The sequence below is a fragment of the Callithrix jacchus genome, chromosome 8 (assembly GCF_049354715.1).
Source record: "Callithrix jacchus isolate 240 chromosome 8, calJac240_pri, whole genome shotgun sequence".
In the NCBI taxonomy this organism is placed as follows: domain Eukaryota; kingdom Metazoa; phylum Chordata; class Mammalia; order Primates; family Cebidae; genus Callithrix; species Callithrix jacchus.
This window is the reverse complement of record NC_133509.1, coordinates 86517854-86545298: the sequence shown is the minus strand read 5'-3', so window position 1 is coordinate 86545298 and position 27445 is coordinate 86517854. Positions and strand designations below refer to the sequence as shown.

The window sequence follows — 27445 nt, the reverse complement described above, 5'->3', positions numbered from 1 at the left end:
TGTTCTTGAGTCACTGCCAGAGATTCTGAGTTCATGGGGAGCTCAGGATCTGCCTTGTAAAGAGGCATTCCAGGTATTAGTAATTCTGAAGCAAGCGGTCAATGGACCACAGTTTGAGAAACACTGATGGCAGTGGTGTGCTAGTGTGCAAACTCCAAGTGGTCCCCTTCATCTGTGGTTTACAGATGCTGCTGTTGCTGGCACAAGTCCCAGGAGGTCCAGTGTCTCCTTCTTTGCTAACAGGGTCTATTACTCACTGGCATAATCTGAGGGACGTTCAGGAGTCTTTCTTGACTAAGAAGATCTCCAAGGAGCTGCTGCCTCTAGAGCTCTAAGGACTTAGCTTCTCCTGTACTCCTTTTAAATCGTGGACAGCTACAGAGAACAGCACTTCTGTTGCTTAGTTTTTATTTTTCATAAGGGGAAAAAGCCCACTGTGGTATATCTGCAGCAAGTGAAAGTGTAAATATAGCTCTTCTGTCTGCATAGTCCACCCTGTCAGAGCCCAGGACTCTCCTCACAGCCCCCACCTTTCTCTGTCCCCAAGGGCTTTACCCAAGATGTACAGACTCTGTAAGAAATGCTTTTAGAGTGTCAAGTTTTTTCTTCTTCAGGACCTCTCTATTAACACAATCTTAAAGAAAATCAATGGATTCCTATTTCCCTATCCAATTGTACCATCAGATCCTTTTCAAATTAGCCATGGAATCCATGGGTGAGCTGGTCCACAGGCCTTCACAATGAAATTGACTGCGTATGAAATGAATCTGAAAATTCCATTTATTAAAACACATACATTGTCTATGTGGGATGAAAATGTGCACATCACATTCAGGTTTTCCTGCTTTAACATTTCTGTATTTCTCTCTTTGAAACACACACTCCATAGATCTTATATAGGAAAGATGTGAACAACTTTTGGGCTGCAACACATTATGCATATGTAACAATTCACCATTGCCAGCAGCGCTAGAAGCAAATATTTAGGAAGAAAGCTAAAGTATAAAAATTCCTAAAGACAGCATGCTTTATTTTCTCAAAATTCCATATGTGACTATGAGTGTATGGAGAAACTGTTGTTTGATTTTTAAATTTATTGTTGAATTTGTCCTTGGTAGGCAATCTCCTTCAAATATTATTAACAAAATCAGGCACAGATCAAAGTATTTATTTGCATCTTCTGATTTAAACAGTATTTGGTTTCAAATTTTTAAAAAATAACAGTTTTTAAACTGGAGTTAATATTGAGGATAAGATGGTTTCTTTATAGACTTTGCATTCTAAATAGGAAGTTTATTGTTACTACTTATTATTAGTTAATTCCATGGCAGATTTTCATTACTATCGAATATATTATATGTAGAAACTAGGGCCTTAAATAATTAAGCTGACTTTTCCTATTGGTTACCCCTAAAGAGAAAATTATGCTGGTGAAGATGATTGTTAAATTTCTAAATAAATTAAGCTCTTTAGAGGCATAAGTAATCAAAAGACTTTTTCCCCTGAATAAGTACAAATACCAATAAGCCAAAACTCATATAAAGATTTTGGTATTATAATTCCATACTCTAGGACATAAAATTATGAAAAAGCCAAAACATTTTCCTTAAAATGTTCCCTAGAAATTATAATTCCCTCTTAATTACTCCAAAGATCTAGATTTACATGGAAATATAAAGAGTCCTTCTGAGAAAAAGAAATGCTGCAAATAGTGGAAATCATCTGGGCCAAAGACTGCTTTATTCATTCATGGTTGTTTTCATGTGACCATATATTCAATTCATTTTTTTGGCCCATTTAAAAAATGTGATATGTTTTAGCTGATTCCACAGTGTTACTAAGCTAATCATACAATGCTGTAGTTTAATAAATACCCTGCTAGTTTTTTTTTTTACCCCTAAATCCTCATGGGCATCCTGACTGCAACAAACTCCCCACAATTTGAACAGAACAGAAGCATCTGGTTACAGAAGTGCATTCACACATTTCACAAATGTTTCAGTATCTTCTTCTCCCCAGCCCCAGCATAAGCTTTAATTGGATGTATTTATTCTTTCACCAGCATGCCCATGAAGGAGCTAAGGAAAACATTTACCTAGTCTGTTTCAAAATCTGTCCTTGGCATACCAAATCTTTTTCTCTTCCTTTTTCGTGCTTTTCTTTCCAACAGGGGAAAGAGAATAGAGAAGAGAGGAGAATAAAATTAACTGGGAGATAGAGATGGTATTTTGGGATTTGAAAGCAAACAAGATGTAAGAGAGGCCAGGCCCTCTTTGACTGAAAATGACACAGAAAAAGGTGATCAAGGCTCCAGGGCCTGCTGTTACTGATGGAGACTACAGCTACAATGAAAGATCACTCTCACTACCTTATCTTGGGAAAGGAGTGCTCTCGTTGCAAGGAAGTTGTAAATAAAGACCAAGAGACTCTAACAAACAAGATGGAGAAGAAAAACAAAGATTATATTTAAAAATTGGATAAGCGAAAAACCAAGACCATCTCAGTGGACAAAAGAGCCAGAACTCTTCCTGGTAAGCTGACTGTGGGGACCGCACCTGCTGCCCAGAGGGTGGCGACTTGGGGTCCTTCTACCTGGGGGGTGAGCAGCCGGAGTTCTGAGAATGGTCACTTTCTTTGGGGCTGTGGGTTTATTTCTTCTGATCCTTGAACAAAGGAGGCCCATGGTTTTCTTGTTAAGAACACAAAAAAATCTTCTAATCTAGAATGTCCATGATTCAGGGAAAGAGGGAACTTGCTCATACTCATGGCAAAAGCACTTCCCAACTCATGGCAAATCCTTAACACTCCTGCTTGGTGACAGCTGTGCTGCCCTGGATCCTGGATAAACCAAAATGCTTTGGACTCTGGAAAATGTATTGAAGAGGCATTTATACCACTATTAACTAGGAGGTATTTTAGGTGTGGCTAAGGCTCTGAAGTAATCTCAATTTTCAAAATACTGAGATTTTTCTTTCCTCCCCAGGGTTTTTCCTTATCATTTCCTTTCCCTGCTTTAGAGTAAAACAACAAAACTTCTGAATGGATGTAACGTAGGGACAGTTTCATGCAGTATTACTCAAAAATTGTCACAAATATATGAAAGCACCAGTCACAACACATGATTTACTTTTACTTGCAGAATCAAAGCTATCATGTACACGTTAGGAATAGTGAAAAGAGAACACAGACAACCGGCATTTTTTGTCATTGTTACCATGAGGATACACCACGGGGAACATTTCCCTAAACATTTTATGTGATCATTCTTGGAGTTCAATCTGATAGACAAGTCCAGCCTTATCTCCACATGACTCTAATGGGGAGGGGTGGAAGGAGGAGTAGAGGAGAAGGAAACAAGAAAAAGAAAGGCACAATGACTAAACATTGATGCCATTAAAACCGAATCGCAGCTACACGGGACAGCTCAGCTTATCAAAGGGTATCCTAAAGACAATATTCATTCCAAAAAGGTCATACTTATCTTACCTCAGTACAGCTGTCTGTTTTCATTGTTATTTTTTAAAATATGAAGCAGAAACATGAGGATTTTTTGGGGGGATTGGGGGACAGCAGAAAAGAAGTGACACCAATTGTATTTTTATATATTCCCCTCCTCCAGGTAGTTCGGCAGAATCAGATCTCTTAACTCAGGATGTGGATCGGCTTGCATTCTCATGAAAGGGACCAGCTCTTTAAACATGCATAGCCTGGAGTTTCCAGGATGGTTCTCCTCGCTCTTTTCAAATGCCGTGGACTAGAAAGGTGCCCACTTGGCTAAAAACTCTATATCAATGTCCCAGGAGCCCAGAGGCTCTTCAGGCGCCTCTTGAAGACTTAAAGGATGGCACAGAAAAACTTCTTCTCCCTAAACGGGTTTTCTGAAGCCGGAACAGGGGTCAGGAGGGGGTCTTCCTTGGCATGTGCTTCACAGTAGGCCATCAAATCTGCAGCTGCCTTGGACACCTGGAGAGGGAAACAGAAACAACCAACACTAGAGTCTGACACAGTCAAGACCCAAGACTTTGGAGCCCAATGTCCTGGCATCAGATCCTTGCTCCATAGCTGTGTGAAAGTGACGCAAGATACTCAGCCTCTAAAAGCCTCTGCTTCCTCATCTGCAAAGGTGAAAGTTGATGACACCAACCTCACAGGATTGTTGCCAGCAAGTCTGGGACTAGGGCAAGGCACTTAGGGTGCAAAACTGAAGGAGGCACTTGCCTGCAGGGGCATGCACATGTCAACCTGGCACTTGCACAGCCCCATGAATGGCTGTCTCCTTTTTTTTTTTTTTTTTTTTTTAGTTGGAGTCTCACTCTGTTGCCCAGGCTGGAGTGCGGTGGTTCAATCTCAGCTCACTACAACCTCTGCCTCCTGGGTTCCAGTGATTCTCTTGTCTCAGCCATCCTAGTAGCTGAGACTACAGGTGTGTGCCACAGTGCCTGGCTAATTTTCTGTACTTTTGGTAGAGATGGGGTTTCGCCAGGTTGGCCAGGCTGGTCTCAAACTCCTGGACCCAAGGGATTCACCTGCCTTGGCCTCCGAAAGTGCTGGGATTATAGGCATCAGCCACCATGCCCGGCCCTCCTTCACTTTTGTGCCCCAATATCTCATTGTTCCACCCTAGTCTCAGCCCTGGTCACAAGAATTAAATGAAATAATCTGTATAAATCATGTATGGTCTGGCACATAGCAAACTTTCCACACAGGCTAGCCATTATTATCATTTTGTAGTCATGCTGTGTCTGGTGATGCTGCCATTTCTTTTTTTTTTTTTTTTGAGATGGAGTTTTGCTCTTGTTGCCCAGGCTGGAGTGCAATGGTGTGATCTCAGCTCACTGTAACCTCTGCCTCCTGGGTTCAAGTGATTCTTCTGCCTCAGCCTCCTGAGTAGCTGGGATTACAGGTGTGCGCCACCATGCCTAGCTAATTTTTGTATTTTTTAGTAGAGATGAAGTTTCACTGCATTGGTCAGGCTGGTCTCAAACTTCTGACCTTGTGAACTGCCTGCCTTGGCCTCCCGAAGTGCTGGGATTACAGGTGTGAGCCACCATGCCTGGCCAGATGCTGTCGTTTCTTACAACTATTTGTAGCTACTTGTTAGGAGTTTCCTATAGTACCTTCCTTTGACTATAGTCATCAGAGGAAATTTTTACTACTTGAAAGGCTGGATTTAGTTTTCAGGAAATAAACTAAAAGTCATCTATGGCTACATATGGGGACTAGGTAAATGATCCCTGGGGAATGCCATTTGGGGTCAAATTTATTATATTATATAACACATTTCCATGTGAAAGCAACACACTATACTACTATGAAAGCCTTTCAAGCAACTGCTGAAAGGACAATCTAATGTAAGATTGGGGTGAATTATATTATTAATACAGATATTCACTGCCATTCCCTACAAGTGGGACATACATGCCCACATGATATCAAACTTGCCCAGTGACACGAGCTTGCTCTGGCCAGTGAGATGTAAGCTGAATTCATGTGGATTGCTTATGGACAGAAGCCTTAAAAGCCAATGCATAGTTTGCCATGTCCCTTCCTCTCTGCCACTCTGTCCAACTAAAATAATTTATAAGGAACCCTCTTAATTGATTCAGAGGTTTCAACCAATGGCATAGTGGCCACACCCTTGATTTGTTTCTTGTCTCAGGGCTGAGTTGATTAAACCTTTGTTACTCTTGCCTCAGGCTCCTGAGTAGCTGGGACTACAGGTGCATGCCACCATGCCTGGCTGGTTTTTCAAAAATTTTCTTGCTATGTTGCCCAGGCTGGTGGTCTTGAATGCCTGAACTCCAGCCATCCTCCTGCCTCACCTTCTGGGAGTCCTGGGATTACAGGTGTGAGCCACCACACCTGGCCGTTGTGACTTAAGGGTACTTCAACTTTATGATTTACTGATTGGGTAGGAGAATCAGTTTCCTCTTCTAATCCCATAAACCCTTGAATTTTTGAACTCTATTCTCTTTGCCACAAAACAGATAGAGGCAACATTCCAGACAGAGGCTGCTCCGTCTGCCAGCGTCCCTGATGAAGGTGACATGAAAGCAACACCACTGTACTACTATGAAAGCCTTGGCCTGGCAGCTGATTTATGATTGACATGTGGTAGGAGTGAGAAGTAAGCTTGTGCTGTTACAAACCCCTAAGAATGAAGGGTAGGGGACCTTCTGTTACTACTGTAACATCTAGCGACTCTGACTGACACAAAGAGGTATAGGCATTACTTCGTGTATTCGTTTCCTCTGGCTGTCTTGAACAAGTCATCACAAACTGGGTGACATAAAAGAAACTTATTCTGTTAGAGACTAGCAGTTTGACATCAAGGCCTCGGCATGGTTTGTCCCTTCTGGAGGCTCTGAGCGAGAATCTGTTCCATGCTTCTCTCCTAGTGTCTGGTGGTTGCTGGCAATCTTTGATGTCCCTTGGCTTGTAGACATATCACTCCAATCTCTGTCTCTATTTTCACATGGAATTCTCTCCTGAATGTCTGTCTTTATATGGCATTATCTTCTTTGTGTGTCCAAATTTCCCATCTCACCAGTTAGGGTTACCCTAATCCAGTGTGTTTCCTCCTAATTTGATTACATCTACAAATACCCTCTTTCCAAGTAGGGTCACATTCTAAGATTCAGGTGGGCATAAATTTGAGGGGGCACTAGTCAACACAATACATGATATGTGTGTAAAAATCAGTCTCACTCTTGAATAGACATTACAGTGCTTATAAAAAGATTTTTATTCTGTACCTACATTGTTCCAGATATTGAGTTCAATTTCCTCTTTTGATCTTCGCAATAATCCTGAGGTAAGAATTATCCTCTTTTTATAGATGAAAAATTGAGGCTCAGCAGGTTCTCTAAGTTGTTCAGTATCATACAGCAAAGCACACGGCAGAAAAAGAACTTGAACCCTAATGTGCTGCCATTAAGCCACAGCCATGTGCATATAAACTACTCCAATGTGGGCCCAGTTCCAAAGATTCAAATGGAAATTCTTTATGACGTACTTCTATGGGAAAATGAAAGGAAACAGCCTGTTTATGTCTTAGCTCCCCCAAATGAAAACAAAGGACAGACTTTCAGACTGAATTAAGATCGCTTTTTTCTTTGTTCTTTCTTCTTGTCTGAACAATAGCCATTGTGACACCAAACAGGAGCTTAGCTGTGAGGCAGCAGAGACAAATCAGTGATCTCTAAAACTTACTTGTTACAAAAAGAACCGGCACAGTTCATTCCTACTCATTAGCAACACTCACATGTGACTATGTAGCATGAATTTTCAGAAGCTTTTTATGATACAGGAAGTGCTATACTAGGAAAATTTAATAACTTAGAGTTGCTCCTATCTTTATATTTGAACATTGGATTCTGAATAGTTTCCTTCTTAAAATATATTATGTGTTTTATCTTGTTTCCTCAACAAGATTGCAATCTCCTGTGGGCATTGGTCCAACAGAGTGTCAGAATCCCAGCAGTAATTAGAATAACTGTTAATATTATCAGCCCTTGCTGTGTGTCAGAGCTGTGCTAACTACTTTACATAAGGTATCTTATTTAATCCGTACAACAACATTATGGGGTCACAAGCTATTATCATTCTCATCTTAAATATGTGAAGTGGAGGCTTCATTAAGTGTTTGCTCCAGGTCCCACAGCTCCTGAGCTACTGAGTTGTGAGTCTCAGTGTCCCTGACTTAATCTTCATGAACATTCCTCTTTTCTAACCTGTGGCTGTCTTCCTTGTCGCTTGCCTTATCATGAGTCACAGCAACAGTGTGCCAAGCGGGCCTTTCTGCTGTCTGACAATCCCTGCTAACATTTTACACAGGGCTGCATTTACATTCCTGTGCCTACTGCTTCCATGAAGATTTCCCAACAACTCTAGAAGATCTCCCCCTTTCTGTTCTGTTGATTTTCCCTCCCAAGATATCTCAAGTTTGGTTCCCTTTCTGTTAGCTCTGTTGTAGCTACCCCAGTTCATACTGCAGTCTTCTCTCTCTGTGATTACTAAAATAACTTTGTAAATAAAAAGCAATTAATCTGGATTACTCAAGGGGTCCACAGACAGAATTCAGGGGGTGGTATGTGAACTTCAAATAATAGAAACAATCTACATCTTTAATTTTCACTAACCTCAAATGGAAATTTAGCATTTCCTCTCATAAGTGTAGACGATACACTGCAGCAGCCCTAGCAATACATGTGACTTGGTCACTAACGAAACCAGATACTTTCAGTTACATTATATTCATTGCAGACACCTCAACATTGCATTTATGTTCATCCACCTTATGATTATAGACCTATTAGATCTTACATAATCAATTAACAAAGGAGTACCTATGTATAACTGCATTGCATGTATTTTTAAATATTGATATTTTAAATATTTTAATGAATATTCTTTAAAATGTTTTATAAAAATATACTAATGACCCACATGTCAATATAATTAGTCTCTTTTGTAATTTAAAATCATGATTCTGAGAAGGAGACCATAGTCTTGAGCAGACAGCCAAATGAGCCAATAGCACAAAAATCTTCAATTATCTCAGTTTTAAATGACTTCCTGTGTTCATAACTATGCAGGAGTAGTATTCTCCAGACTGTTGCTAGAAAGATATTTTAAAAATATGCATGGATTCCTATCATTCCCTTATTTAAAACCTTGAATACTTCTCACTGTAATTTGTAGAAAACCAAAACTTTGTAAAACAGCCCGTGGTAGTCCATGTTTTGGGCCAGCCCCTCTCTCCCATTTCATGTTGTGGCATTCTTCCCTCCCACATATCTCCATTACTTCCCAAAACTCCAAGTTCTTTTTTGCCTCAGAGCGTCACATATTTATTACCCTAGAACATACTGCCTCTGTGTAAAACGTTCACGGATCACCTCATCCACAGTGACTCTCCTCAGTATTTCTCTGAGAGTACTTTCTCACATTCTTTTCTTGCACAGAAAATTATAAATTGCTCTCACAATTTATAATTATGAACACTGTTTATTTGCTGTTTAACATTTGCTTTCCCTTTAGGCTCTGGGCTTCACGAAGGCGGGAAACACACCTGTGTTATTTACCACTGTATAATCAGTGCCTGACACATATTTAACACTCATAGTAACTGCTGAAGGAGTTCTCAAACATAATCTTCTTCAACAGATATTTCATGCAATGAACATTTACTGAGCATCTAATATGCCAGGTGTAGTCTGGATACTTGCAATAATCAGGGACCAAAATAGACAAAGACGCCTATCCCTGTAGAGCTTATGCAGCATTCTATACTTCCAATTGTGACTACGATGGAGTAACAGGAGCCGACTAAACTCTTCTGCCTCAAATTAAAAACTGGGCAGAATATATGAAGATATAATTTTTAACTATTAGACAACAGGCAGCACAGAGGAGTGATCCCTGAAAGAAGGAGATAAGATACATCCTACAGTTGCCCCAGCTTACTACCTGCCACCGCACAGGGAGGGAGTACCCAGACAGAGTTCAGCAATCTCCCTAAGTTGAGGAGACAATACAAAGAAAACAGAATTACACTCAGGGGGAGAAAGATCTTGAGGCCTCTGGAGGATTCATCTTGAGTTTTTAGCTGAATACTGATTGGCACATGCATAGGAGAAAACCACTTGAAGCTATGCAAAAAATATCAGGAAGGAACAAGTAAAACAATCCTGGAGATTGCATAGGGCCAGAGTAGAAAGGCTTCCTAGCACACAAGACATTGAGTAGAGTCCTAACAAGGTTTACTTCATTAGAGGTGCTATGTAGCCCCAGGTTAAATGTTGCCAACCCACCTATCAAAGTTGAAAAGTAAGCCTTGAATAGATAAAAATGTTTCCAAGTAACTTAGCTGGAGCCCAGAATGAAACTTCCAATATTTAAAGAAACATAAAATTCCGATATGTCACAAGATAAAATATACAATATACAAGATAAAATATAAAATATAAAATGTCTAGAATCCAATACAAAAATTGCCAGGCATACAAATAAGCAGAAAAAAATGTCTCCTATAGTGAAGAGAAAAGTTAGTCCCAAGAAAAAGGATCTAGGACTGACATTGATGATAACATTATAGATACAAATATTGTTAAAATAACAATTGTTAATACTGTCCACATCTAGAAGGTAGAATAAATCAACACATGATAAAAAGACATGGAAGACATAAAAAGGCATAAATCAAATATGTAGAGATGAAAAAATACAATATCTGATATGAAAAATACAATGAATAAAATTAGCAGATTAACCACTGTAGAAGAAAGATTAGCAAACTTGAAGACAGCAGTAGTAACTATCCAAAATGAAGCACAGAGAGAAAGTAGACTGAAAAAAATGAACAAAACACACTGAGATAGGAGACAACTACACATATAATTGGAGTCCCTGAAAGAGCAGAGAGATATGGGGAGTGAAAGACAAAGAAGAAAAAGTGTTAGAAGATATAAGGGCTGAAAATTTTCAAAATTTAATGAAAACTACAAATCCATAGGTTCAAGTAACTCGAGAAACCCGAAATGAAGAAACATAAACCAAACGACACCAGTGCACAGCATAATCAAATCGCTTATATAGTGTTTGAGTGGGATAATGGTGAGAATAGGCAATAAAACATAATGGTTATACAGAGGGTGTTGGAAGGTAGTAAGTTTTATAAGAAAATGAAAAAGTAGTTCAGGGTAAAGGGGATTGAGAGAGTGTGTTGGTGGCGGTGCATAGGGGTCTGGGGAATAGGTTGCAATAGGCTGAATTAAGAACATAATCTTTGGGTAGAAACTTATAAAATGAAAGGTACAATAAAATAAATGTTGACCCATTGACTTATACTACAAAGAAGCACTCGGAATGCTGTGTTGAGAACAGTACTTTATGGGAGTTAAGAGAAGCAGAGACCACCCTGGAGGCTACTGTTTTAATCCAAGTGAAAGGCAACAGGGATTCAGAATAGAGTAGTAGCAGCAGAGATGGTACAGAGTAGTCTAATTTTGGATAAATAGCATTTGAATATAGAATCACCAGAATTTTCTAATGGATTAGACACATAGTATGGATTTTAAAAAAGGAAAATTAAGAATAACTTGAAGTGTTTGGACCAAGCAAAGGAAAAATAAACTTGCCATCAGTTGAACTGGGTAGGGCTATGACAGGAGACTTTTGGGGGTGAAGATCAAGAATGCAGTTTTAGACTGAAATTGAAATGTCTATTAATGAGATGTATGATGCTGGAGTTTGAGACAGATAATTGGGCTAGAGCTATAATTTGGGACTTGAAGTCACAGAGATGGTACACAAAGCCTTGGAAACTAACAAAATCACCAAGAAAGTAGAGATGGCAACAAACGAACCTTAGGACACTTAAATGTAGTAAGTTGGAGAGCCTAAGACAAACAAGAGGAGAATTATAAGGAGTAGCCTGAGGAGTACCAAGAGGCGAATAGAGAAAGTGTTTCAAGTCATAATGAGTCATAATGAGTCAAATGCTACCATGACACTGAGTAAGATGAAAACTGATAACTATTAGAGTTAGCAGTCTGGAGTCATTGGTGATCTTGAAGAGAGAAGCTTCGGTGGAATGGTGGGTATGAAATCCTCATTGGAATGGGTTTAAGAGTAAATAGGCCTTCTTTTCCTTCTTCCTGAATAATAGGCCTTCTTTTCCTTCTTCCTGAACAATACAATCTTAAAACTATTAGGTGCAAGTTAGGCTTCTACACTAGGTCAGGGACTCATAGTGGGATGTCAGAGCTGAAGTATGATAAGAAGAGCATCTATGCAGGGTCCAGTCTGCTAAGGAGTATAGAAGCCTGAATGATGTGCAAGGCATCCACGTGGAGAGAGGAGGCCATGAAGTGGAAGCTTGGCTCCCTACAGGAGAGTGATGAAACAAGGATAAGGGAAGCCAGGTATCTCACTGCAGGTGAAGGGAGTTACAAATAGAGAAAGCAGAAAAATGGAATGAACCCTGCAGTGTTAGATAGGAATTGGTGGTATTGGTGTGAACTTATGGTTACATATACAGATACATACAGGTATAGAAAGAAATATAAATGGAGCGGGGAGGAGAGGGGGTGGGGAGAGAGAGAGACTGTATGACTGTATTCTCTGGCTCTATCCACTGACTGAGAGGTCCTGGGGGCAGCAACACTTCAGCAGGGAGCACATTTGGCATCTAGATCTTGGTATGTAAATACCATTCTCAAAGGAACCAGGAACCAGCGCTCTTTGGAGAAAAGGATGATTCTGGGACTGGAGCAGGGAAAACCAGGGGAGCCTAGAACATCTTCCTATGCCAAAAACTAAGAAAATACTCAAAGCATGGTGGAGGCAATGTGAAAAGGACACAGTAACCACTTTCAATCTATGCCAATCAAAACATCAAAATACACGATGATAGTAGCAGATTGTAAACCTCTGAATAAAAGAGGAAATTCCTTCCCAAATTCCAAATACTTTTTAACTACAAAAAGAAAACAAATAGCTTTGTGTGGAGAAATCTGGAAAAAAACGCATTAGTCAGGTAATGAAAGTTAACATTACCCGTCAGTGACAATTTGAGATAATGTCCCACCAATAGAATGTAATGAAATGAATACTCCATTAGTTCCATGATATTAATGCCAAAGTTTTGTTACCTGAATTTAATTATAGATAATTATCTGACAAACCCAAACTGAATGACATTCTAAAAACTAAATGGCATATAATCTCCAAAAATGTCAAGGTCATGGAGGTCAAAGAAGTCTAAAGAACTGTGACAGACAGGACACCGAAATGCAACACTTGCTTCTGAACTGGGTCCTCTTGCTAAAAGGGACATTACTGAGACAATTTGCATACTTACATGGGATCTCAGGATTAGAAGGTAGTAATGAATCAATGTTAATTTCCTGATTCTGATCATTATATTATGAACATGTAGAAGAATGTCCTTACTTGTAGAAAATGTACAGTATTCAGAGGTGACAGGACATCTTTGGCAACTTATTCTCAACTGGGTCAGGAGAAAACAAATTCTCTGCACCATACTTATAACTCTTCTGTAACTTTGAGACTATTTCCAGAATAAAAATGATTTTGCAAAAGAAAAGGAAAAGAGAAATTAAAGATGGTGGATATAGATAATTTTTTTGACGTTATATGGCAAAAATAAAAGTCAATAAGGCAGTTGCTGGAAGGGGAGGTGGAAGGATCAAGGAAAAAAACAAATTTTATTTAAGATGGAGAAATAATACTATGTATGATCATGGAAATGAGGTAGAGAATCAAATACTGATGATGCAGGATAGGCAGGAGGTGGAAGAATAAACTGCTGGAACAGTTTTCTTGGTTTAGGGGATGGGATCTACTGGACAGGTGAAGGACTTCACTTTTGATGACAGCAAGGATCTCCACAGATTAGCAATTGCTGAAACCTTGCTATCCAGCATCCTCACCAAACCAGACTGGAACTGAGAACCAGGAAGTAAGGGGAGGGAGGCGGTTTCTAGACAGCTTCAATAAAGCCTACTGGACTATGATTTTAGGCTCCAAAACACCAGGAGAATTACTCTTGGAAGACTGCTTGACAGTACCAAGAGGAAGCAGTTGTCAGTAAGGATAAAAACCAGATCCCCAAATTTAAACAGAAGGTAGAGACAGAATCCATCTTCATCACATCTGAAATTGAGACACATCTTAAAACTGATGTTGCAAAATGCTTACAAGCCATCAGGCAAAGAAATAAGCACAGACAGGTTGTCATTGACTACACACATGGGATATTGCCTGTGCATTAAGGGTATCAGTCATAAAATCACATCTTCAGTTGGGCTGCCTGCATTAATGGAGCCATCTAAAGTTGACTTAACGTTAATTTGTTGCTTAAAAGGATTTCAAAGATTACACTAGATGGAGACTTGAAATAAGAAGTGTATATAGAAAAAACAATCAAACTATTTCCTCCTACTTTATACTCACACCACTCTACATGTTTCTTTTCTGATACCAGATGTGTGGGTTTCCCCATACCAAGCAATTCTCTGTCCCACCTGGGCATCCTACAATTTAATTCAAATCTGATACTGTCTATGTGGAGATAGAAACAGATCCCACAGGTTAAGAGCTTAGTCTAACAAGACTGTCCTCCATTTCAAATGCCAATAACAAGTAGTAGCCCCCAGGTTACTCACAACTTCTGTCTGACTTGGCTACAAATCAGAGGCTCCCATGACTATCTCTTCAGGTTGGATAATTTGCTAGAGCAGCTTACAAAACCCAAGTAAACAGTTTACTTACTATTTTCAACTTATTGCAAAGGATATTTTAAAGGATATAAATGAAGAGCTGGAGAAAGAGATATATAGAGTGAGGTTTGGAAGGGTCCTGAGTATAGGAGCTTGTATCCCCTTGGAGTTGGGATACACTACTCTCCCAGCATGTTCACCAACCTGGAAACTCTCTGAACTCTGGTTTATTTTTTATTTTTAAGAGACAGGGTCTCCCTCTGTTGCCTAGGCTGGAGTGCAGTGGCATGAACATAGCTTACCGCAGCCTCAAACTCCTGGGATCAAGTGATCCTCCTGCCTCGGCCTCCCAATTAGCTAAGATTACAGGTGCACACCACCTTGCCCAGCTAATTTTTAAATTTTTTTGTAGAGATGGGGTCTCACTTTGTTGCTCGGGCTGGCCTCAAATGCCTGGCTTCAAGCTATCATCCTGACTCAGCCTCCCAAAGTGCTGGGGTTATAGGTATGAGCCACTGTGTGTGGCTTCAAACACTGTTCTTTTGGGATTTTTATGGAGGGTTTGTCATCTAGAAGCTCACGAAGAATCACCTCACGGGAACAAAATATGCTCTTATTACCCAAGAAATGACATAGGTCTTAGAGACCAGGCTCAAAGACCAAACATGAGAACAAAAGATGGTCTTAGTACCCCTATTTACAAAGATTTTGGGAGCTCTGACAGGAACTGGGGGCAGAGATCAATACATACATATCTCTTACTGTATTACAGCATGTTATTATAACAGAGTATATACAGGCCTGGCAATGTGGGCAAGGCAAAAGAAACTGTCTAATTGCTGGGAAGAGATCACAAAATTTTCAAACAAGGTTGGTCTGACATTTATCTAGAAAGATCTTTTACCTGTTCAAAAGCTGTTGGCTACTTTATTTATTTTTAGTAGGGACGGGGTTTCACCATGTTGGCCAGACTGCTCTCGAACTCCCGATCTCAGGGGATCTCCCTGCCTCGGCCTCCCAAATTGCTGGGATTGCAGGCACCCCACCCAGCCAATTGGCAACTTTAAAGAAAGGCTTTATTTTTCTTTGAATAATTAATGTGTAATTCAAGTGAGGAAAGTCAAAGTCCATGTTAAGCAGTATAAATGCATAAGAAAATTAAGTATTCTCTCATGTGTCTTGAAACTATACTGAAAATATGAACGGTGCTATGGAGAACAAGATCAGTAATGTAGGAAATGAAAAGCAGAAGTTATCATGGTGTCTGCATCACCATGATGCCTGCATGACCATGCTGACTGCAACACTATGATATCTGTGTCACCACCACGACTGCATCACCATGATGTCTGTATCACTATGATGGCCTGGAATCACCATGATGTCTGCATCACCATGTCTGCAACACCTTCATGCCCTACACATCACCATGATGGCCTGCATCACTGCCAGTGGCCAAAGGTGAGTCTAAAGGGTTTTTCCACCATGATTGTGAAGAGTGCTCACAATCAAACTTTGATTGTAACACTAGAGAAAGTATAATTGTATGAACAAATGTCTACTGTTTTTGTATTTATAAAATCATGTGTGACTCTTCTAAGTTGTCTTCTCCCTGCTCCTTCAAGGTGATATTAACTGAAAGTACTTATCGATAGGATTTTTTTTAAAGGAAGTAAATAATTTTCAAAGCAGTCAATAAGCAAAATATATTATATTTATTTCTTTAATGAAAGAAGAAAGACATTTAATACTAGCATCCATAGTAGTTATATTTTTAAGAAGGGAGATTTTATCTGGTATAAAATGTAGGCTGTTCAGAAAAATTCATTTCCCAGAGTTTTCAAATTACAAAGGTTGTATAATACTACTTCTATTGCTGTTAGGTGTGATGTACAAGGCTAAATATGTACTTGGTAATTAATTAATATTTATTGAACTTTAAAAAATTATATCAACCATAACAACGAAGTTTTACACTTCATTATTAATGTATGCCTTACTTCAACTTTCAATTTGTTTGCTTCATTTTCAGCAAATTAAACGAACCAGCACTGGCCATCTTTGAACACAGCCCTTTCCTCTATTTAGTCCTTTGATATACTTTACTGATTTTATCATCTCTGATAATGCTCTCAATTGGCCGAGGAGGAGGATTGTATTTCATTTTTCCTAATGAAATTGAACACAAGCATTTTAGAGAAGTGATGTTAAAGCTCTCAGTTCAAATGCTGGAAAAATACTTAAAATGTCCCAAACCCAGAATATATGTCCTCTCTCTAGTTCCAAGCATGGTGTCTAACTGGACCATTTCTCACCACAGGGTTCCATGAAGTTCAATTTCAATCTGTTATTATAGTCAATCATCAGAAAGATGACTTAATCATTAGAAATGTCCATATTTGGCTTACTAATTTATACATATTTGTCCCCATTATGAAAGTCAGTCTGTTCTTTTTATGTTAAAGTGTTTTAAACAGAAGGCACATTAAAAATGCTAGATACTTATGAGGATAAAATGATATGAAACAATTTACCTTTCTTTGATATTACCAATTCCATCCTTTTAAATAATATTAAATTTGAATTCCCCGTTACCACAGTTGTATTTGTCCAATTACAATCATGCTTAGAATCTCCAAGTCCATGAATGTAATTGGGAATGTCATGGGGAATACAGTCCCTGATGTTTTGTTATATGACACTCTTAATATACAAACTTAAAGCTGTCTACTAAAAAAAGTGTTTACAAAATGCTTTTGCACCCCAGAACCATGAAATATGCAAAGAAGTAGACAGTTGTGGCCTTTGACAATGACTATGTAGTCTAGGTGGAAAAATTTATTTGATGAAGATGAAACTAGTTAGTAAATTGATTAGTAAATATGGTAAGAACAGAAAAAGAGATTCATGAACAAGTAGGAACTTGAGCTGACCCCTAAAGGCGGGATAAGAATTGCAGAGGCAAAGAAATATGGGGGAAGGTATTCTCAGTGAGAAACCCAGAATAACCAGAGAGGTGACACTTTGCATAGCACAGTTTTAGGTCAGTAAGGAGAATTGCTTGGAAAGGTGTGTTGGGAGTGTATGGGAGAAATGACACATTTTTCTGTGGGGTCAATTTATGGTGCGTCCAATCAATTAAGAAGTAGTCATTTTACCCATGCTCCTGGCTTTGCCTCTTATATCTTATGCTCTTATAGCTACATTATTTTTCATAGTACTAATAGCAACTCCTGCCAAAGAGCATCTTTCCAGCTTACAACGATTCCCATTCCCATTCTTATTCGTCCACGTGGGCAGGTTAATTCCTAGGGGCTATGTCTGTGTCATGGAGTTCAATTCTAATGTCAGTTGATTGAAGCTGGAGACAGCTCATTCTTGCTGGAACAGAGATGGCAATCTAGGACTATATGCTATGGAGACTGAAAAGGATTGAATCAAGCCATCTCTTTTTTTGTGGAGCTGAACTGTGAGTTGTGATCCTGGGAACCATGGGCAGCCATCTTGTGCCTGCCATATGGACCTGGCAGCTAAAAAAAATTTCTTCTTCCCAGGAAAAGGAAGAGGCCGACACAGAGAGAAACAGAGACAGGTGACGGAGCACTCACAGTTTCCAATGGCCTTCCAGTTCCCACTTCTGCCTATCCAGCCACATTTCTGCTCTTGGATTGAGACATCCTGTATCTTTTATAATCAGTACCTCTTTCTGCTTAAGCTAGCTTGGTTTAGATTCCTATTATTAGAAACTCAAAGAGTCCTAATACAATGATGAATAAAGAGATTTGCCAAAGCCCTGTGGTCCTTTACTTCTGTGCATGCTCCCTCCTCTTGTGCTCTAAGGATAAGGTTTCTTTGATTTTGTCTTTGGTCAGTGTTAGTGTGAGTCTATTGCTGTTTCATTCATCCAGGTGTCACAGTCCACAGCCCCTCTCACCTCCTTCCCCTAACTCTCTTCCCATTTTCCTTTTATTTCTCTTCACCCTCTGTCCTTGAATGAAATGTTAACAAATAGAAAAAGACTGAGAATACAATTTATATATGCCTGAGGCTTTCGAGCAGATAATGGGTTCATTAGCCCAAATCTCCCAGGTCTGTGATGTAAAAGGACAGAAAGCAAGAAGGCTTAAAAACAATCATGTTATTCATATGACTATGTTATTCATAGAGTAGGGCTACTTTACCCAGCGTTAAGTTATTCTGGGGGCCACATGAGGGATAAGGTCACCGCCTGCTTAAGGGACCCTCAACAACTCTAATGCCACCTACGTCCCCAAACCCTCTTCTTAAGAGTCCTATTCTTTGCCACCTCAGTTGCAGTAGGTTCTGCCAGACGTATGTAAAGCCATTACTATCCTTTATAGCTTAAGGAGGTCACTACTCTCACTGGAAAATCACAAGCCTGGAATCTTCAGAGAGAAGCCCCTTCCTGCTGACAGGATCGTGCATGGAAAGTAGGTGGAGAAGCCTGAACGTTCAAAAGCCTTGAAGGGACTTCTAAAGACAGATAACCAAGCCCTAAACCAGCTAGCTGACAACCATGTCAACACAGTCCACGTTTTATCCAACCGCTAAACTAAAAATAATCTGTCACTTCACCACAGCAAGCCTGCCTGGCTCTGCGGTGCAGAACGAATGCTGAAATACAGGATGCTGCTGTATTTCTAACAATGTAAGGTCCAATGACGTCAAGCGAGATTCAGAGATTTGAATGTGAAGATCACCCAGGAAGGCAACTACTTGTGCTCGGTTTATCAGTTTCATGCTTTGTTTCTTTTTTAGTGGTGATTTATTTGTGTCTCTTCAAAGGGCAATCAGAGTGTGGTGTTGGCTTTTTTCTGACGACATTGGTAACTCTGCTTCTTGGGTATCTTGTTTGCATCAATAATAGGTCTGGTTCACATTTTTTGTAGCTCCCAACTAGGTCGGGATCATTGCAAGCAAGAATCATGCTTTGACTATCTCCACTTCTTTAGAACCTAACAAGCCCTGGCAGTTTAGAAAGCTCTCAGTAAAGTATTTATTATATAAATAAATAAATGAACAACAACTGAACAAATAGCAAAAATCCAACCTTATGGCGAGCGTCTACGAAAACTTTTTCAAGGACCTAATAATTTGATCTGAATCTTCGATGGGTCAGTGCAGTTAAGTGTTAAGTATTATTTACATGTTAGTTAAGTGTTAAGTAAAGTAAGATAAGTAAAGCAGTAAGGGAGGGGGCAAAGGAGATTGGATGTTCTAGACATTTAAAATTCCCATCAAAAGAATTAAAAGTGGTTCTACATGGCATGCAGAAAAGAGAGCAGGAATGAAGCCGAAGAGATGACAGGGCCAGAGGAGCTCTGTATACACTGCTAAAGAGTCTGCATTTTATTTTACTAGTGGTGGGGAATCATGAGCTGATTTTCAGTGAAGAGAGATGTAATTAGATTCTCTTTTAGAACATTATATTTGGCAGCAGTATGGAAGGTAACTGATGGCAGGGGATGGAGATGTGTTGAGATGGAATTGTGGAGCCCCTTGCAGTCATTAATTCAGGTGAGGGATGATAAGGTCTAACCTATTTCTGAAAAGCTCTATTTCTATTCTCTTTCTTCTGCTGTCAGTTTTCATCACCCATTACCACGTCACATCCTCCTTCAGGAAGAATAACTGGGGATGCTGAGTAGTAACAGAAAACATCAACCACAGTAGAGCTTCACAAACTTTTATCATTGTTAGACCACTTCAAAAGTCAAAGCGGTATTTTCCAGAAGGCCCATGGGCAGAACCTCCTCTCCCTCAAAAAGAACAGAATGACCTTTTCTGATTTGACAATCCATGGGCCACCTCACTTCTCTCAGCAGTTATTGTGCCTACCTGTCACTTTGTGCTTTTTCAGCAATAGAGTAAAAAAAAGCAGCAGCAAGAAAAGAGGAGAAGAGGAAGGTGGCAAAGGAGCAAGGTAAGGCCCCTTTCTTGATCTCAGTCATGAATAAAGAAGAATAATTAAGGCTGCTGAGAGAAGAGCAGGACGATTAAATCCTGCGGTCTGTTACTAGGTATCAAATTTTACAAAGGAGATTTAGGATAAATGAAAAAATGACCATGGGTATTTGCTCATCTTCTTTGTGGAGGAAGAAGAGCTCTCTCTTCATGCTCTAGCACACACCTGATGGGACTTAGCACAAGCAAACTCCTTCCCACAGGACAGTGGTTCTCAATCTTGGCTATACATCGAAATTAACTGAAAAATCCTTTAAAAAAAATACTGATGCCTGAATCATACCCCAAGAGATTCTAATTTAATTGGTTTGGGTGTGGTTCGGTAATTGGTCCTTTTATAGAGCTCTCTGGGTGTTGGGAACACACAGATGAGCTGAGAACCATTGCTGTGGAGCAGGGGTCAGCAAACGTTCAGTCAAGCACCAGAGAGTAAATATTTTATCTTTGTGGGCCATATGTTCTCTATTACAACCCTCTACTCTGCTATTTTACAGTGAAAGCAGCCACAGACAATATATAAATGAGTGTGAGCTATAGTTTATTAACCCTGTCACACTCCAGAGCACAGCTGGATTGCCCAGGTACTGAATTAGGTAGGGAGAAAATAGAAAAAATATTCTAGTTTTTAAAAGGCATTTGGAAGAATGTTGTAATTTAATTTTAGTACAATGAGATGTATTTCTGAGTTGCATTTCAGAGGATTCTTGGGTAAGGCATTTTATTTCTCGGGCAGTAAAGTTTTGATGGTTAACAAAAATTCACTCTGCCACCCTGCCGTTGCTATCTATTAATAATGACAGCATACTAGGCAACTTTTCATCTGAAATCTACCAACAGAGGGTCTGAATGTAAAGTCTTGGTTCAAACGAATTAGTCCTAACTTATGACAAAGCTGTCAGGTTAGGTCTGGGAAGGGAGAGGAAAAAAGTAACATGTAGACTATGAACGTTCATTAAGCCTCTTTGTTGTCTGACTTCTTAGGAAGACTAGCTGTGACTTTCATGTTTTGCAGAAAAAAATTTAATGAAGTATAAAGAAGAAAAAACTTGTAATGTGCAAGGACAACTAGAAGGGTTAGACACAAAGGATAGACATTTAGCCTTAGAACCTGAACCAGGACAGAAACAATTAAAAACCAAATGAGAAAAGGGTTTCCATCAGGACAGGGAGGTAAATAGGTACACTGATATATTTTATGCGTTCTCTAATTTCTCTCAGTAGAACTTAACCATGAGCCTGTTTTGCTTTTTTGTTGTGTTGTGTTGTTCGTTTCTAATTCTACATGGGAAAGAGGTTCTAATTTATTCTATTATTTTATGCTGGAGAAGGCAGACATTCGGAATGAACTTCGACCTAATCTTTAAGAGGCTTTCCTGTCATTACCGGTTTTATCCCTCTCTAGGAAAGAGCAGTCACATGACAGATGACTGCAAGTCACACTCCTTGGACTCAGGCTAGATGAAGTGTGGGCTAGGTCGTCCTCACCTTTATCCTGTCGATGTTGGCTTCCATCTTAAGCTGCTCTACCAGCTTCCTGGCCTGTGCTATGCTGGCGGTGTTGTTGCTGGCCATCGGAGTATTTGATAGGTCTTTCAGAAACACTAGAAAAAAAAAAAGAAGATGATTGTATCAGAGAATTCACAAGCCAGCGAATGTGCAAGTTCATCACAACTAGAGGATCTCAAAGCAGTGGACATAGCCAGGCCCGGCTTCTCCAACCCTCTCCGTCCTCAGTCAGTATTACATCTGATTGGCAGGCAGACCAGAGGATGAGGTTTGATTTTCCAGTTCTTCCTACTTACCCATCCCTTCTTCAAAGAAAAAAAAAAAAACAAAGAATTTTACCAAGTTATGTAGAATAAGACATATTGCCACATTAAGAAAGCAAGATATGCAAGTTATTTTAATTCAGAAGTTCAAAATGGTAAGGGTGACAGTGTGCATTATTATTGCTGCTGTTTGCTGGGTGTTACTATTGTCGGAAACTATGGTAAGTGCCCTCAGAGGAGGAATGAAAGGTTGGCACAGGAGAGGATGGTAAATTATAAGCTCCTTTAGGACCAATGTCACTGCTTTATACATTCTCCCAATAGGCTCAAACCGCATTCTTCTGGTCAACTATGACCACCTCAGTGTACTGTACTACAGAGACACTATAGTGGGAGGCTTGGGTTTTCAGTGTCACTTAATTCAGTATTGTAAACAGCCATTCCTCCCCATTCTATTTGAAATTAAGGTTTGAGTCACAACTGTCTACTTTACTCATAATTCCTCAGGGACACATCTTCACGCCAAGTAGGAGGGATTGCCATGCCTGAATTGTTAAATATGTCAATGAGTTCACCAGTGTTATAATAAAGTATAACAAACTTATTAACTTATTTCTTTTATAAATCTGGAACATAAACATTTTGAGAGTAGAGTTCTTGGCTGGGCATGGTGGCCCATGCCTGTGATCCCAGCACTCGGAAAGGTCAAGGTGGGAGGATCCTTTGAGGCCAGGAGTTTGAGAGTGGAGTTCTGTTTCTAGGTAGATTGTGAGATGGTTTCTTTGTCTCTGCCTTACCTCTTTTTCCATGTGGCTTCCCACCCTCTTCAAATCCTATCCCATGTTCATTTCTCTTCTAATTCTTTCTTGACACAACATCTTACTTCATAATTGTTGTTCATCTTGGAAAGTATCTTATTCTCAGTGCCCATTTCCCCATTACACTGAACAAGTCTTAATTCATGTCAAGGTGTCATATGCAATTTTGGGACCATCTGTGTAAACATGCTCCTTGAGATCGCTGATATCCAATAGTAAAGCAATACCTAAGCACTTTGATTTGACTAGAGGTCATGACCCAAGAAACAGAAACATTAACCCTGCCTCAGTCAATACTAATGGAATCTTGTTCTGAAGATATTATATAAAAAATAATGACTTCTGCTAGCTTTGGGCTTTTGAATCTTTTTACCAAAGAATGAAGTAAGATCAGATCTTAAGAAAAAAAAAAAAGAGAACACACAGAAAAGCTGCAAAATAAAGAATAACCCATAAAAAATTCTGTACATAGATTTTTTTTCACCTACCAACTAAAATCAACAAATAATTCTTGTCTTAATGACCAAAAAGCAAAAGTCTATACATGATCTCTTTTGGTACTTCTAGTTCTTTAAGACAAAAGAAGAAATTATGTATAACTCTCTGTAAACATACAAGTCCTGTCACAGAGAATGTTACTTTATAAAGAATACTGCAAAATAAGCCACCCAGGAGCATTTACAAAATAAATTGGAAGATAATTAATTGTTCCCTCAATTTATTTTCAAAGAGTTTGGAGACAATAAAATGGGAGGGAAGACTGAAGGAATTTCTGAAGTCACAGAGATCTCTGACCACTATTTTTATACATTTGGAGATCAAAGGAGGAGGAATAAACAAAAGAATAAAAGGAGACTTTAACAACTATTATTTCATCGGCATGGTTAGGACCCAATCACCATAGCCTCACAGGGAAATTATATGCCCCACAATTAAACAAACATCTAACAGCCTAGGAAGACTTTACAGGGCCAAGATGGAGTATTGACTTATTCAGTAGGGTAGCCTAACTCTTCCATTCATCCAATGTTGGAAGTAGCCACAATCTACAAGCCCCTGGATGCTGTTCGGTGAAGCTAACGTTTCTGCCAAACTGGAATTCATTCATCAGGTTAGAATGCAGACTATCACGGAATTACCAAATTCTTATTGGGAGATTTAAGATTCTGGCCAGTTACTCTTCTGCCCTGAATCTACCCCAGAGTACAGGGTCACCTGTGGCAGAGATCACAACTTGCCTTCTAATACCAATTTCTTTCCTCATCAGTAACAATACGTTTTTTCTTCTTAGTGGAGACCACAAGAACACTGAATTTTAGCTAGGTGTATATTGCTAAAAAAACATACTCCGGCTGGGCATGGTGGCTCACACCTGTAATCCCAGCACTGGGAGGCTGAGGCGGGTGGATCATGAGGTCAGGAGTTCAAGACCAGCCTGGCCAAGGTGTTGAAACGCTTTCTCTACTAAAAATACAAAAATTAGCTGGGCATGGTGGCACACGCCTGTAATCCCAGCTACTCAGGAGGCTGAGGCAAGAGAATCGCTTGAACCTGGGAGGCGGAGGTTGCAGTGAGCTGAGATCACGCCATTGCACTCCAGCCTGGGTGAGAGTGAGACTCGGTCTCAAAAAAAAAAAAAAAAAAAAGATACACTCCAAGCCTCCCTTGCAGCTAGGTATAGTTACATGACTAAGTTTTGGCCAATGAGATTTAAGCAGAAATGTTCTTGAAGGGAGGAGGTATATGCCTTGTTTCTCCTTCCTCCTGCTACTGGCTTGGGAGGCATCTGCATTGATCATAGAAGTCCGTCTTGAGCCGCTAGAATGACTGCTACACTAGGGTGAACAGGAAGGATCTGGGTCCTTACTGACTTTGTGGACCCACCATGCCAACTGTGAGATGGCTACCTTTGATATGAAAGAGAAATAAGTGGTATCTTATTGATACCACCATTATTAAGGGATTCTGTCATTAGCCAACAGACCTGTTATTAACTGAGTATAAATGACCCATTATTGTCATTCAAGCATCAAGGAAAGTCTGTCCTTCAAGGCCTTTTCATGCTCCCTGGGAAAAGCTGTGAGTGGCCTGAAGAGGCTAAGATAGAGAATATATTGGTTCCATTGATACTGTAACATATTACTACAAGTTTAGAGGCTTAAACAATAGAAATGTATTATCTTATAGTTCTGGAGCGTATTAGTCTGAAATGGGTCTCGCTGGGCTAAAATCAAGGTATAAGCAGGGCTGTGTTCCTTTTTGAGGCTCTAAGAGTCCGCTTGCTTTTATTTTCTAGCTTCTGGAGGCTGTCGGCATTTCTTGGCTCTTGGCCCTTTCCTCCGTCATTAAAGCTGGCAAAGGTGAGTGGAGCTCTTCTCCTATCATCACTCTGATCTCCTCTGAAGTCACATCTCTCTCTGACTCTGACTTCTCTTCTGCCCACCTCTTCCACTTTTAAGGACATACTTATAACTTACTATTATAACTACATTGTGCCTAACCAGATAATCTAGGATAATCTCAGTTTTTAGGTCAGCTTATTAACAACCTTAATTCGATCTGCAACTTTAATTCTTCTTTGCCATGTAATGTAATGTAATGTAATGTAATGTATTTCTAGGTTCTGGGGATTGGGACATGAACATCTTTGGTTGTTATTCTGCCTATCATGGAAGAAGGACTCTGTATACGCAAGGAAGGGAAGTAGGGAAGTGGGAAGTTGAGATGGGGAAAGAAGAAGGATGGAGCAGGAGTCTAGCAATGCAGCAGAGAAAACCGCATTTGAAACGGACTAAAGAGAAAAAGGAAAGCTAGGCTTTGATTTGTGCTCCTAGTTTTAGGCAGTCACACACTGAATGTTCTTGTTTTACTGTATGAACCAGGCAGAATCAAGGGCCACTTTTAGAATCAGTGAGTGCATTTCCCCCTTTTTCACATCCAGCTGATTTCCCATAAAAGCAATGAAAAAATCCCCTCCTGAAGACTTAAAGAATTGTAAAGTACTACGCCAGTGTTCCAAAGAAGTGTTTGTTTCCCTAAGAGGTGACAGAGCCATTTGGGTGAAGGGTGAGATTCATGTAAAATGGATATGGATCTATTTTGGGCTTAGAGTCAGTTAGTGGAGGATCTCCACAGGCCAGAAGTTAAAATAGGAGCAAAAGAGGACACCAGAGAGCAGGATCAACTGGTGAAGAAGTGGGACTGGAGGAGACAAAATGGCAGCCAGTGTTGGTGAAGGGGAGAGAGGAGGATGACCGCAGTTGCAAACACTGGGGTGGAGCTGGAGCAGTGTGAGGAGACTGAATTAAGCCATGTGCGCCCCTCTCTGAAACTGTACACACTTTGATGCTTCATTCCTTTCTATTTTATTCTTTGTGATCAGTCTCTTCCTTTTTCTCTTTTAAATTGACCACAATATAGAATGTACATCTATATATTTATTGGAATTTGCTGAATTACCTGATATGTTCTTAATATATTTTCTTTCTTCCACTTTCTCCATACATCAGACAACATCTGAATATTAGTTGTTAGTTGCTTTTGATTTGCCCACATCTAGTTTTCAGTCCACGAGCATGGCCCACAATAGACAATCTTTCTACTTCTACTGTGAATCACAAAATTCCAATTTTGAATATTACATTGCTAGATCTTTTAAAAACAGATCATCATTTTCTGAAGCTCATTTCCTTACAGACTTGTTGCTCATGTTATGACTTTTGCAGAATTTGAAGGTCAAGCAAACTAAATACTACACCGCAAAATTTTAAATGCATGGTAACACCTGTCATTTTCATTTTCGTTTGTTTGTTTTTGTTTTTTTGAGATGGAGTCTTGCTCTGTCACCCAGGCTGGAGTGCAGTGGCACGGTCTCAGCTCACTCCAACCTCCGCCTCCCAGGCTCAAGCGATTCTCCTGCCTCAGCCTTTCGATTAGCTGGTTTTACAGGTGCTCACCACCATGCCCGGGTAATTTTTATATTTTTAGTAGAGACAGAGTTTCACCGTGTTGACCAAGCTGTTCTTGAGTTCGTGACCTCATTATCTGCCCACTTGGCCTCCTATAGTGCTGGGATTATAGGCATGAGCCACCGTGCCCAACCTTTTTTCATTAATTTTTTTATAGTAGCCATCCTAATGGGTGTGAGATAGTATCTCATTTTGGTTTTTATTTGTTTTTCCCTAATGATTAATGAATTGGGTGGCTTTTCATATGTTTATTGGCCATTCATATTTCTTTGCAGAGACGCCTATTCAAGTTTGTTGCCCATTTTTGAATTGGTTTTTATTACTGTTATTGAGTTTTAGGTGTCTCGTTACATTCAGGATATTAATTCTGTATCATATATGTGGTTTACAAAAATGTATTCTGATTCTTTGTTGAACTGTCCTTTGAAGCACAGAAGTTTTACATTTTACGGAATGCAATTTATCTACTTTTGCTTTTGTTACCCATGTCTCTGGTGTTATATACAACTCCAATGTCATGAACCTTCTGCCCTATGTTTTCTTTTAAGAGTTTTATAGTTTTTAGTTCTCGTATTTAGGTGTTTGTTCCATTTTAAGTTCATTTTTGTTCCCAGTGTTAGGGCTAACTTCATTCATTTGCCTGTGGATATCCAGTTTTT

General features: G+C 39.6%; 1 protein-coding gene across 3 annotated transcripts in view; it reads right to left on the bottom strand.

The window, feature by feature from the left end:
• Nucleotides 1-762: 762 nt before the first annotated feature.
• GNG2 (G protein subunit gamma 2) overlaps nt 763-27445 on the bottom strand; it is a 111607-nt gene continuing 84924 nt past the window's right edge. For all 3 annotated transcript variants that reach the window (XM_017977108.4, XM_017977107.4, XM_035260520.3), the window contains 2 exons: nt 21717-21832; nt 763-3963 (listed from right to left, as the gene is read on the bottom strand). In XM_017977108.4, the coding sequence (XP_017832597.1) occupies nt 3835-3963; nt 21717-21803 (216 nt within the window). In that variant the 5' untranslated portion in view covers nt 21804-21832 and the 3' untranslated portion in view covers nt 763-3834. The remainder of the gene's footprint in view (nt 3964-21716; nt 21833-27445) is intronic.